Source organism: Heterodontus francisci, chromosome 1 (genome assembly GCF_036365525.1).
Source record: "Heterodontus francisci isolate sHetFra1 chromosome 1, sHetFra1.hap1, whole genome shotgun sequence".
Classification (NCBI taxonomy): Eukaryota; Metazoa; Chordata; class Chondrichthyes; order Heterodontiformes; family Heterodontidae; genus Heterodontus; species Heterodontus francisci.
This window is the reverse complement of record NC_090371.1, coordinates 108,537,141-108,551,014: the sequence shown is the minus strand read 5'-3', so window position 1 is coordinate 108,551,014 and position 13,874 is coordinate 108,537,141. Positions and strand designations below refer to the sequence as shown.

Below are 13,874 nucleotides of genomic sequence, written 5' to 3'. Positions count from 1 at the left end.
TCTGTTTATTAAAATAAAAAATCTCAAATCATTTAATCCCTTATATCCATTTTAATTTATGAAATTAATGGACTATATGTGAGGAGAAACTGTTGGAATTCATGGCCAGAATTTTATGCTGCTCTGCAGGAGAGGGCTGGTGGCTAGGTGGGTGGGGGTGGTGGGGTCATAAAATTGAGTGGGAGGTGGTGAGGCCGTTGCTCCAATTTACAAATTCGGCCAGCTCAGGCCCTCCTGGAAGGCTGCTGGGAACCCTCTTGATCGGGCAAGCTGTGCCCCATGGAGGGCCCTCTCCCCATGGCCCAACCGCCTCCACTGCACAACACACCCCTCCTACTCCCAACTGACCCCACCTGCCCCGACTCTTGCCTCACCGGGGCCTGGTCAATTGTCGCCAATTGGCGAGGCCCCGGAGACTTAACTTTTTTCTGGGCCGGCGTCCACAATCCTGTTGTGATTGGGTTCAGTCCCAGCAGTGGCCACCGCACCTGGTGGCGCTGATAGGACTGAGAGTTGCCAGCCTGCTGATTGGCCGGCAGCTCCATTCCTGCCTCTAGGGGGCGGATGTCCCGCCCAAGGTCAATTAAGGGCCTGGGGAGCAAAAAATCCTGACGTGGCTCCCCAGGCCCAGCAGAGACAGCTCACCCTCGACTTTTTGGCCTCCCGCCCAACGTAAAATTCCAGCCCACATAATGAATTATCTAAGTACCTTTACTGAAAATCCACTAACAGTTTTTTAAAGCAGTGAAATGATTAATATTCCTTGTACATCGTAATAGTTGATTGTTTGTGGATGGGGAAAAACTTCTTAAAAATATTCCTAAATGGCTGCTTTCCTAAATGACTATTTATACAAGGGGACATGACCCCACCATCTTGGATCTATTTCGGACACTGACTGCACTAAGATCAATTCAAACGAATTGTCTAGCAAATGTTAGTGTATATTCACGACTAGAGGATCAGGGAGCATCATGGCATTTGATATCAAAGTCACACTACAGCGAATTCCAGACCAATGGCAACAGCCAGATCAATCTAATTAAAACATTATAGTGCAGTATTATTCACAGTTTTCATAAATGTGAGGATCCTATCACTCAAGATACCTCGATCACTAAATCACTGCCAGGCTTCCTCGTGTGCTGGGTAATGCCTCTCCCATGTATCTAGGCAGCTGTTTTACTCAGATTCTACTGTGATTTTAGTAACCTGACCTCTTAATTGTAAAGCTGTATATATAGTGTTGCAGCAGGATTAGATGAGTTAATGTATCCTATTTGGGTCAATTTGTGTCTGGACCCACAGAGTAAGTCTGGACCCACAGCGCACCTGAGCTGAAAGGCCCAAGGATCGCAAGGAATTGGTCTTTGGCTATCATCTATATATTTGGGGGTGAGCTTCTGGGGCCTGTCTCATCTCCACAGGCAGTTCATCTGCAGGGAAAAATCAATTCTGAGCTGCCCGCCTAACTGGCAGGGCCTCTCAGGTAAGTCCTGAGAGGGCAGCTGAAGCAGTTTCCAGGGGCTGAGGAACAAATTGGGATGACAGTGGAGTTGGGGAAGCGCTCCTATTCCTGCTGGCACCAAAGTAAGTTTTTTTGATATATGGGCCAGAATTTTATGTTGGGCGGGAGGCCCCTCCCACCGGCCAAAAAGTCAGTGGCAAGCTCGCCTCCGCTGGGCCTGGGGAGCCAGCCTGGGATTTTTCACTTCCCAGGCCCTTGGTCTTGGGCAGGACTTCCACCTCCTTGAGGCAGGAAGTCCTGCCTAATGGAGCTGCCAGCCAATCAGCGTGCCGGCAGTTCTTAGTCTCAGCAATGCTAGCAGGAGTGGTGGCCACTGCTGGGACTACACCCAGCTTCAGGAGGAAATGGAAGGACGACTCGGGAAAGGATGCAGGTTTTGGAGCCTCGCCGGGGGCAATCGGCTAGGCAAGGGGGTCAGTTAGGTGGGGGGGAGTGTTATGCATTGGGGGCGGTTGCGGCTTCGGGGGCGGCCCTCCGTGGAGCACAGGGTAACCAATCAGGAGGTCCCCCATGCCTCCCCCCGCCCCCCCAGCCCATAAAAAGGCCACCTGGTTTTACCAGGCGGGGTTCATGAGGCCTTTGCCATCCAGCCACCAAGGGCAAAATGCCCACGGCGGCGGGAGGAGGCCCTTAAGTGCCAGTTAACTGGCCACTTAAGGGCCTTGATTGGCCTGAGGCGGCGGGCCATTTCTCGCTGCTGCTGCACCACGTAAAATTGCAGCGGGGGTGGGAGGGGGTCGGGAACAGCCCCCCCACCCCGCCGCCTACTCAATTTTACCCCCCCCCCAATCCCCCAGTCACCAGCCTGCTTGTTTGGGGGCTGTAAAAGTCAGGCCATGATTTGAATAAATTGAGCAGGGCAGGTCTATCACCCGCTACACTCATTGTGAACTAATTTCAGCGAGGCATACTTCAATGCAGGTTAGGCCGCTCATTTACATACAAGAGTGACCCAATGACTGATTTATGCGGTCACCTGGGCACTAAAAGAATAAGCCCTAGGAATTTAGTTGTGTGCTGAATGCCTGCACAGATTGGCACAGGCTGCCCAGTGCTAAGTTTGTACTCAATGCTCCCCTTTTTTGTTCAGAAAACAAATGTAATTATTCCAATTTCTAACCCTTTATGTTTATGCTTGGGACAGTTTTCTTCCAAATGCGTCAGCTGGATTGAAAGTGTTGCATTTGAAAGTCTCAGGTTGGGTAGGCGGTATTATCGTAGCCGTTACATAATTTTTTTCAAATGACATGGATGATAGACATGTGTACAGTAGTAATATATAATCTATCCTTTGTGAACTGTTCTTTAGAGGCATTTTTCTGCTACCCATTTTATATCATCTATGTGTCTCAGAACTTATGCTCAAGCCATGTGAAGATGTGAAGGAGTAAATGAAAACAGAAAGTCTGTTAAGCACTGCATCAGCTGAGTGTTTTAATATGAAAGAAGACTGGCATAGAAAATGTTTTGAGAATAAGCGTACATCAACGTACTTAATCATGAGGAGTCACATCTCTAAACACCTACAGGGGTGTTGACAACCTCCCTGTACTGAGACTGAGACTGTGTGTCAAAATATTCAGTGCTTTGAATGTTAGATGGTGGCATGATAGATAGTTGTCTGGTTGCACATTGAGTTAATACAGTACTTCTTTCTTGACAGTTTCGGCATGAACCATGATGGAATTGGAAACTCCTGTGGGACGAAAGGTCATGAAGCAGCAAAGCTCATGGCAGCTCACATTACTGCCAACACCAATCCATTCTCCTGGTCTACGTGCAGCAGAGATTATATCACCAGCTTTTTGGAGTAAGTGCCCAGTAGCACAGCAAATTAGATTACCAAATTTATTAAAGAAGTAACCACTTATTTGGTTGCATTAGTTTTTTCCAGTTCAAAATAGCAATATATTCATTTAAAAACAGCGGTCATTTATTTCCATATTGAGCAAATGCATCCACAGGATTTTGAACTGTTTCGCTCATGTTGGTTTTGATTTATCCTTCACATTGCTACCATGTTTAAACAGAGCCAATTAATTAACTAAGATCTGGTTCTGGGGCTGGGAGAAGATCATGGGATGTGTCCAATGCACTAAAACTGCATCAATATTGTTTATTAGATTTTCTGTTGTGGATTTTGTGGAGGATAAATGATGTGAAGCTCATTTTTGGTCTTTTTCTAATTAATTATCGATAACAGTACATTTGTAAAAATAATTCTATTTATCCAAAGCATACAGACTCTGACTCTTGCACTCATACGCCCATTGACTTTGATCACTGAAGAAAATACAGATTGTGAAAGCAGTAAAAAGGCTTCAGCATCAAAATGTTAGTTTTCATTATCAGCCAGCAGGAGCCTGAGCAGGGATGAGTTATAACGGCTTATTCCCTACTGCTGACATGTGGAACTGATATACCGCCCTGTATAAATAACAGCTTACTGCTCCTGTGGGGGTTTTGTGCAAGTTGGAAGCAAAGTGGGGGGTAATCACTGATTCTTCCAGCCAGAAAGAAGTGTGGTTTTGAGGACTACTCAGATCTGTCTTTAACTCTTGTCCACATGCTCAAGGGTTTTTTTCTCAAAGTGAAAAAGCCTACAGAATGCTAGAGAGCTGTCCTTAATAAAACAACATTCCAGCTGCAGGCAGGGGCAACATTTAGTTCCTTTTCCGAAACAGACCATTTGTCCCAAAACTTACCCTGGTGATCAGATGGGTGCCTTATACAAAATGAGATGCAAACATAATCTGATCCCTGCTAGCAGTGAATTTAAATATTTTGAACAAAGAAGTAATCACCTAAATATAAAATAGTGGGGACAGAGCTTATTTCTATAGGCAAAAAGGCTATCTGCATGTCTACTTGCAAATGGATTCATGGTTTTATGTTAAAAATTTATGGGGGCAATTAACTGAACTGAACATTGCAGCACTGCTGTTATGTCTGCTCAGTCCAATGATTCTTCCTCATTACACATTCAGGGCGAGCTCCTAGCAAGCAGTCAGCAATTGGTCTTGCTGTTTGTCAGCAAGATTATCTGATGTTGCTGCAGGCATTTAGAGGATGTTTGATTCTGCTGCAGGCGTTTAGAGGATGTTTGATTCTGCTGCAGGCATTTAGAGGAGGTCTGATGTTGCTGCAGGCGTTTAGAGAAGGTCTGATGTTACTGCAGGCGTTTAGAGGATGTTTGATTCTGCTGCAGGCATTTAGAGGAGGTCTGATGTTGCTGCAGGCGTTTAGAGAAGGTCTGATGTTGCTGCAGGCGTTTAGAGGATGTTTGATTCTGCTGCAGGCGTTTAGAGGAGGTCTGATGTTGCTGCAGGCATTCAGAGGAGGTCTGATGTTGCTGCAGGCGTTTAGAGAAGGTCTGATGTTGCTGCAGGCGTTTAGAGGATGTTTGATTCTGCTGAAAGCGTTTAGAGGAGGTCTGATGTTGCTGCAGGCGTTTAGAGAAGGTCTGATGTTGCTGCAAGCGTTTAGAGGAGGTCTGATGTTGCTGCAGGCGTTTAGAGGATGTTTGATTCTGCTGCAGGCGTTTAGAGGATGTCTGATGTTGCTGCAAGCGTTTAGAGGAGGTCTGATGTTGCTGCAGGCGTTTAGAGGATGTTTGATTCTGTTGCAGGCGTTTAGAGGAGGTCTGATGTTGCTGCAGGCGTTTAGAGGAGATCTGATGTTGCTGCAGGCATTTAGAGGATGTTTGATTCTGCTGCAGGCGTTTAGAGGATGTTTGATTCTGCTGCAGGCGTTTAGAGGATGTTTGATTCTGCTGCAGGCGTTTAGAGGAGATCTGATGTTGCTGCAGGCATTTAGAGGATGTTTGATTCTGCTGCAGGCGTTTAGAGGATGTTTGATTCTGCTGCAGGCGTTTAGAGGATGTTTGATTCTGCTGCAGACGTTTAGAGGAGGTCTGATGTTGCTGCAGGAGTTTAGAGAAGGTCTGATGTTGCTGCAGGCGTTTAGAGGATGTTTGATTCTGCTGCAGGCGTTTAGAGGAGGTCTGATGTTGCTGCAGGCATTTAGAGGAGGTCTGATGTTGCTGCAGGCGTTTAGAGAAGGTCTGATGTTGCTGCAGGCGTTTAGAGGATGTTTGATTCTGCTGCAAGCGTTTAGAGGAGGTCTGATGTTGCTGCAGGCGTTTAGAGAAGGTCTGATGTTGCTGCAAGCGTTTAGAGGAGGTCTGATGTTGCTGCAGGCGTTTAGAGGATGTTTGATTCTGCTGCAGGCGTTTAGAGGATGTCTGATGTTGCTGCAAGCGTTTAGAGGAGGTCTGATGTTGCTGCAGGCGTTTAGAGGATGTTTGATTCTGCTGCAGGCGTTTAGAGGAGGTCTGATGTTGCTGCAGGCGTTTAGAGAAGGTCTGATGTTGCTGCAGGCCTTTAGAGGATGTTTGATTCTGCTGCAGGCGTTTAGAGGAGGTCTGATGTTGCTGCAAGCGTTTAGAGGAGGTCTGATGTTGCTGCAGGCGTTTAGAGGATGTTTGATTCTGCTGCAGGCGTTTAGAGGAGGTCTGATGTTGCTGCAGGCATTTAGAGGATGTTTGATTCTGTTGCAGGCGTTTAGAGGATGTCTGATGTTGCTGCAGGCGTTTAGACGATATTTGATGCTGCTGCCAGCATTTCAATGCCTGCAGCACCTTTTCAAAAGGGAGTGCAATTTTGATGCAAAGAAGTTTTTCTACACTATCTCAGAACTGCAAGCATAATAATTTAGTTTAGTTTAGAGATACAGCACTGAAACAGGCCCTTCTGCCCACCGAGTCTGTGCCGACCATCAACCACCCATTTATACTAATCCTACACTAATTCCATATTCCTACCACATCCCCACCTGTCCCTATATTTCCCTACCACCTACCTATACTAGGGGCAATTTGTAATGGCCAATTAACCTATCAACCAGCAAGTCTTTGGCATGTGGGAGGAAACCAGAGCATCCGGAGGAAACCCACGCAGACACAGGGAGAACTTGCAAACTCCACACAGGCAGTACCCAGAATTGAAACCGGGTCGCTGGAGCTGTGAGGCTGCGGTGCTAACCACTGCGCCACTGTGCCGCCAATGTTAGAACAGCAAGGTTTGCTGTTTTGGCAGTGATGGTGTTGTTAGAAGTGAGACCCAGGAAGGTTGGCCTGTCACCCTTCACATAGGAGAGAAGTTCCTAATGCCTGTGGGAGGTGACACACCATTTCAAATCTAGATCTACCAAAGGAACTGCTTCCAAATATCAAAAATGTTTGCAGACATGACAAGATAAGCCAAGGTGGCCACTCACCATTACTTTATACCACGTAGCTAGGAAAAGTATTTTATTTATTCATGAGATGTGGACATCGTTGTCAATGTCATCATTTATTGCCCATCCCTAATTGCCCTTGAGAAGGTGATGTTGAGCCACCTTCTTGAACCGCTGCAGTCCATGTGGTGTAGGTCCAGTCACCCAGTCACAGTGCTGTTAGGCAGGGAGTTCCAGCAACAGGGAAGGAATGGCAATATAGTTTCCAGGCTGGTGTGTGGCTTAGAGTGGAACTTGCAGGTAGTGGTGTACCCAAGCATTTGCTGCCCTTGTCCTTGTTGGTGGTAGAGGTCATGAGTTTGGGAGGTGCTGTTGAAGGCCACTTGGTGAGTTGCTGCAATGCATCTTATTGATGATACACACTGCTGCCACATCAGACAGTTGAAGGGAGTGAATGTTTAAGGTGGTGGATGGGGTGCTGAACAAATTGACTGCTTTTTCCTGAATGGTGTTAAGCTTTTTGCATGTTGTTGGAGCAGCACTCATCCAAGTAAGTGGAGAGTACTCCATCGCACTCCTGACTTGTGCCTTGTAAGGCTTTGGGGAGTCAGAGGTGAGTCACTTGCAACAGATTGTAGAGCCTCTGGCTTGTTCTTGTAACTACAGTGTTTATGTGGCTGATCCAGTTAAGTTTCTAGTCAATGGTGATCCCCAGGATGTTGTGGTAATGGTAATGCTATTGAATGTCAAGGGGAGGTGGTTCAATTCTCTCTGGTTGGAGATGCTCATTGCTTGGCTCTTGGGTGGTGTGAATGCTACCTGCCACTTATTAGCCCAAGCCTGAATGTTGTCCAGGTCTTTCTGCATGCAGGCAGGGACTGCTTCATTATTTGAGTAATTGCAAATGGAACTGAACACTGTGCAATCATCAGCAAACATCCCCACTGCTGACGTTTTGGTGGAGGAAAGGTCATTAATGAAGCAGCTGAAATGGTTGGGCCCAGGACATTGCCCTGAGGAAGATCTGCAACAATGTCCTGTGGTTGAGATGATTGTCCTCCAATGATCACAGCCATTTTCCTTTGTGTGAGGTTTGACTCCAGCCATAGTGATGCAAAGTGTTTCCTCCCACTAAAGCTACATTACAGCCCTTTGAATGCTTACCATGCATGTCCAGGATATATCAGGGAACAAGCGAAGCACTACTTCTCTTCTTGCAGGAAAAGATAGCCTATAACAGAAGTGAGTAGATGTGAGGAGCTGGAGCTGGATATCATTCCTGTGGCATACATAGTTGGACCAGGGAAGGATAAAGTTGAAGGTGTGCCCCAAGCTCAGGGCTAATATTCTTATATTCTTTCTTCTCATGCTACTCATTCACTCATTCCTGCCCTCAGGCATACACTCAATTGTACCATTGTATCACAGTGTATTGCCATCTAAGTAATATTTGAAAGACTGTTATGCAGCTAGCATTACAACATCTGTTCCTCCTCTGTTTCTGTAGGTGTTCTACAAGAACCAACTACAGACCCCAGAGCATCCCAAGAAGCCAGCACACTACGTCACTCACTCCATTCATCACAAGCACTAGCACAGGAAGATCTGTCCCAGAAGTTTAGAATAGTCATTTTGAGGAAGGAGAACTAGATTAATTGCAGAGCACAAGTGACAGATGGTGAGTGGTAGCAGCTGAGGAGCAGGAACCTGCTGGCTGGAACTTTTGCTCTTCCGCAACTGGCAAGTCAAGGGATTTGCATCTTGTACAGCCTGCATGTAAAAGATTGATGTTATTTGAGCACCAACATTTTATGTGATCATTTGATAGTGTCCAGAACACCTTCCAAGTACTGACAGTGCAGTTTGTATAACTGCTTAAAAGAAATGCAGTCCACCCTGGAACATGTGCCAGCTATAGAGGCATTGAAGCAGAACCCTAAATACTGAAATCCTAAGCCCCATTGGAGTATCCCTCATGAATCTTCAGACCACTGCCATAGAGGTTTTGAGCTCCAATCTGTAACAGGCTCTCTTGTTCGAATTCAACCTGCTGATTGCACTGATGGAGAGAGCCATGAAGCAGGATTCCACTACACTCATAGCTGTTGAGAGGCCTCCTGCCATGTAGGTTAGAGATATATGCTGAAGGACAACTCAGCAGGAGAGACTTGGCTGGGAATAGGCACAGATGAAACTGCTGGGCTCCAAAGTGAAGTCACTTAGGCTTATTCAACCATCTATCCCTCCAAAATGATAAAATCAGACAGGGCCCACCAGCCATCATCATGGCAGCACCAGTTGCAGAGTCATCTCATGATCTAGCACAAAGAGATATAGAACAGAAACTTCTACGGACACTGAGCAGTCAGCCACCACACAACTCCTGTCACTGATACAGCAGCTAGAAAGTGCCGAAGATTAGGATGTAGAACTCATATCACATCTTTTATTGAGGCAGAGCATTGGGTTAAAGAATGTTGAGCCCCTGTATGGCAATAAATTAGATTTAATTTCTTACTAGTTTGTCCAGAAAGTCCCTTTCGACTAGTACTTATACTTATAAGTATATGGAGTTGGGTTGTTGACCAGCCATGACCTCATTGAATGGCAAAACAGGCTGGAGGGGCTAACTGGTCTATTCCTGGTCCTAAGGTCCTAGGTGCCAGAAAATGCCTCCTTTCATCCTGTACTACTAAAAGCATGAAATACTGTTATTGGGGCACTTTTATTTTGACTTGCCAAACAGCACTGGATTTTACAGCTTGGGCTGGGATTTACCGTCCTCGAGGTAATAGGCTGGGAGGTGGGTGGGCTGGTTAAATGCCGGAGATCCGCTTCGGGATGGCTCCCTGATGCAGTCACACTGCTGGGGACGTTTCCTCCATTTGCCAAATGGAGGCAGGTATCCTATTTGAATAATTAACTGCCCAATTAAAAGCCATTTCCCAGGCCGCTGGCATTTTGTCAGTGGCAGAGCAGCTCCCGTGGCATGGGAAGGCTGCCAGCTGCATGAATGTGGTCACCCAGCGGCTTCCCAGGGGCTAGGATCTATGGAACAAAGAGTCAGCCATAGGCAGGGAAGGCAGCTGCTGCAGCCCCAATGATTTTCCCGGAGGGGTTTGCCCTCCAACTCTGGCCCAATGATTTTTAATTTTTTTTTTACTTAGCTGCTGAAGGTCTGAGGTCACCTGTATTCTTCAAATGACCACCTCTCCTGGTGGTGCTGCTCAGGTTTCAGAGCTGTCGGCCCTCTAATTGGTCCAGCAGCAGTCAATTAGGAAGCCACCTCCAGAAAAATTGCCAATGTGGTCCCACTGCCCGCCTATGTGGGCTTGGGACCCACATATTGTCCCAATGTCGAGAATTCCACCCCCCAAACCCCAATACAATTCCAACCTTGGAGTCAGATGCTTTACTGCTCCCTGAGGTAGAGACAAGGATGGAATCTTGGGAAACACTTAAAATACTTTCTGTTTTAAGGATCCTCTTGTTCTGCTGAACATTTGATTGCTTGTCTGAGAACAATAACCCTCAAAAAAGCTTCTTCAAGCTAGCTTAAATCCAAGTAAATATCCCAACTTAAAATCATATGTGTCCCTTCTGCATGCTGTTTATCTATAGAAGATAGAGGTAATTCTGGGGTCCCTCCACCTGAAGAACCTTGAAAGCCCCTCATTCACATTTCAAATGAAGCTTGTGCACGGAATAGCTTGTTCCACATTTTGCTTTTAGGTTTTTAAGCACCTCCATTGATCTTTGGTGGAGTTCTGACCTTTGGTAACATTAGTCATACCTGTTACATTGTGTGTGGGAGGTGGGGGAGAGGGTTCAGGAACTGTGTAGCATAAATCTGTATAAAGTCTGCCTTGAATAGTTTAGTTTTTCATAGTGCAGCTGTGTGTTTTACCTTTAGTCTCACTTTTAATCATATAACCAGATGTAGGTATGTTTTGATTGAAAACAAATAAAGGAACCTTTTTGGTCAAATTAAGGTTATGTTCTATGTAGTCTGGAAAATTGTTCCACATGTTCCTTGGTTCTGGTACAATTTCTGACCCTATCTATCACATTTGGAGATTATGTGGATGCTAGTGGATAGAGTTTTCTATAGTATACTATTTCCAAACCACACAAATTAATGAAATTCTGTACCATCGTCATAAGGTAATAGAGAATCACAATTTTTTAAAATGTTGGCATACCTTGATTTTATTAACCCGTCTTAATAAACTAATAAAGGAAATAAACATTGAAGTGTAACATAATGCTTATTGAGTAAATCTAAATAATATATAATTTATGTTTAAAAGGAAATTAGTCAATTTAATATTGCAGTTCGGATAATTGACTGAGTGAACAGTCTGTAATCTAGTTGAGCTTCCAGATCATTTTGTAAAGTGCATGAGAGAGTCTTAAGCGGCTTATTGAGATTATTTGAACCACAAGGTTAGATTGCAGCCTTAACTTCACTTGCTGGTGTCTACAACAATAACAACTTGCATTTATATCGCACCTGTAACATAGTGAAATGTACCAAGGTGCTTCACAGGGGCATTATCAAACAAAATTTAGGACCCAACCACATAAGGAAATATTAGGGCAGATGACAAAAGTTTTGGTCAAACAAGTAAGGCTTAAGGAGTGTCTTAAAGGAGGAAAGAGAGGTAGAGAGTTTTGGGAGGGATTTCCAGTGCTGAAGGCACAGCCCTCAATGGTGAAGCAATTAAATTCAGGATGGGCAAGAGGCTATAATTGGCAGATTGCAGATATCTCGGATGGTTCTAGGGCTGGAGGAGTTTCAAGATGGGGAGTGCCAAGGCCATGGAGGGATTTGAAACCAAGGAACAATCGAGGCATTGCTTATACGGGAGCCAGTGTAGGTCAGTGAGCACGGGGGTGATGGGTGAACAGGATGTGGTGCGAGTTAAGGCACATGTAGTAGAGTTTTGGATGACCTCAAGTTTCTGGAAATTCGAAAATGAAAGGCCGGCCAGGCGTGCATTGGAATAGTCAAAGGCTGAAGGTAACAAGGGACAAGGGTTTCAACAGCAGATGAGTTGAGGCAGGGGCTGTGTCGGGCAATATTACAGATGTAGAAATAGGTGCCCTTAGTGGTAACATGGATATGTGGTCAGAAGCTCGCCTCAGGGTCAAATATGGCACCAAGGTTGCAAACAGTTTGGTTCAACCTTAAACAGTTACAAGGGAGAGGGTGGGAGTCGGTAGCCAGGGAATAGAGTTTGTGGCGGGGACCGAAGACAATGGCTTCAGTCTTCCCAATATTCAGCTAGAGGAAATTTCTTCTCATCTAGTATTGGACGTTGGACAAGGAGTCTGATAATTTCGAAACATTGGAGGGGTCCGGAGAGGTGGCAGTGAGGTAGAGCAGATGTCGTCAGCATATATGTGGAAACTACTGCTGTGTTTTTGGGTGATGTCACTGATAGGGCAGCATGTAGATGAGAAATAGGAAAGGGCTTAGGGTAGATCCTTGGGGCTCACCAAAGGTAACTGTGCCGCAGTGAGAAGAGAAGCCATTGCAGGTGATTTTCTGGCTATGCCTAGACAGATAAAAATGGAACCAGATGAGTGCAGTTCCACACAGCTGGTCTAGAGTTTTACATATGAACCTTTTATATTTTATAAAGTTATGAATTACAGTTTCTATTGGTTACAATAATCAAATCATTCTTGTTTCTGACTGGTGTATGTTGCCACATGCACAAGAGTGTATTGGCCAACTTCATGGCTTCATTAATGCCATAATAGTTTATCTAGGTATTATTTCTTATGCCTTACAACTGTATGTATAAACCATGTTTTTGATAAAATCTGTGGCTGAATTAGGAACAGGATGAAAAGAAACATCCTTCAAAGGTCTAAGTGTATCCTTTTAGAAATTTTCTAGATATATAATTAAACTTTTTCTTGGAATAAGGCATTTTTTTCACATTGTAAAATTGTTCATTTTGTAACAGTTCTGGGCGTGGAACTTGCCTGGATAATGAACCACCAAAGCGTGATTTTCTTTATCCAACGATAGCACCGGGCCAGGTGTATGATGCTGATGAACAATGTCGGTTCCAGTATGGTACCACGTCACGCCAGTGTAAATATGGGGTAAGACATCTGAATCCTAACATTGCTCAATTGCAGTCTATCACTTTCAGCAATCCACTAACACTGTTATAAGCACTCCCCATCTTCCCCCATCTTATGTGCCATGTAAATGGACAAATCCATTTTTCCTTCTCTCCCTTGCACTTTGTTATACTTTTGTGATTGCATTTAAATGATTATGATGCACTAGTTTTGGCATTTTCATTAATTTTATTGTTAATATATGGAAGGAATAGCTACACAAAACATGCATCAAAATAAATAGACTTTTCCTCAACACAGGTCATGCACCATCCTTGAAATGGCATGGTGCAGCTGACCGGCTGCCAAGTTTCTGTCATATACTAACAGATACCCAAGAGTTTCTTGAACTAGACCTCACCTATTTTCCCACCCCTGATATGAGAAGCACCTGACCACTCCTTGATATCTTCATCCACAGCATGATCAAGACTGAAAATATACTGGGCTGGATTTTACAGACCCCCCGAATTGGGGTTCGTGGCGGGAGGGCCGGAAAATGCCTCCGGGAGAGGGCTACCACACACCCCGACACCAGGAGGGCCCAGCCTGATATTGCTGGTGGCGGCGAGGCCCAATTTGAATATGTAAATACATTCAAATGACTGCATTAATTATACTTGGGACGCTGCCTTCTGTCCCACTGCGTTCTTCGTGCCGCTGGCTGGCACTCCCGCGCCTTCAGATCTCCGTCCAGGAAAACGAGGCGGAACACTTGTGGGGAGGGGGGAGGGGGTAAGTTTCTCAGTGCGGGGGCGGGGGGGGAATGGAGACAAAGTAACATCATTGGTGTAGGGGATGGTGGGAAGGGTTTGAGGTTAAAGTTTATGCACTTTTGGGTGGGGAAAGGTCAGGTGGACAAGGTAAGTGTTTTGGGGGGCAGAGGGCAAGTAATTAATTTTTGGTTATTGGGGGTGTGGGAGAGGGGCAAAATAAATATTTATTTTTTATTTACTGTGGGATCACA

At 45.2% G+C, this 13,874-nt stretch overlaps 1 protein-coding gene across 1 annotated transcript in view; it reads left to right on the top strand.

The window, feature by feature from the left end:
• adamts6 (ADAM metallopeptidase with thrombospondin type 1 motif, 6) overlaps positions 1-13,874 on the top strand; it is a 362,517-nt gene that overhangs the window by 187,112 nt on the left and 161,531 nt on the right. The window contains exons 10-11 of the mRNA XM_068034178.1: positions 3,192-3,338; positions 12,745-12,886. Of these exons, the coding sequence (XP_067890279.1) occupies positions 3,192-3,338; positions 12,745-12,886 (289 nt within the window). The remainder of the gene's footprint in view (positions 1-3,191; positions 3,339-12,744; positions 12,887-13,874) is intronic.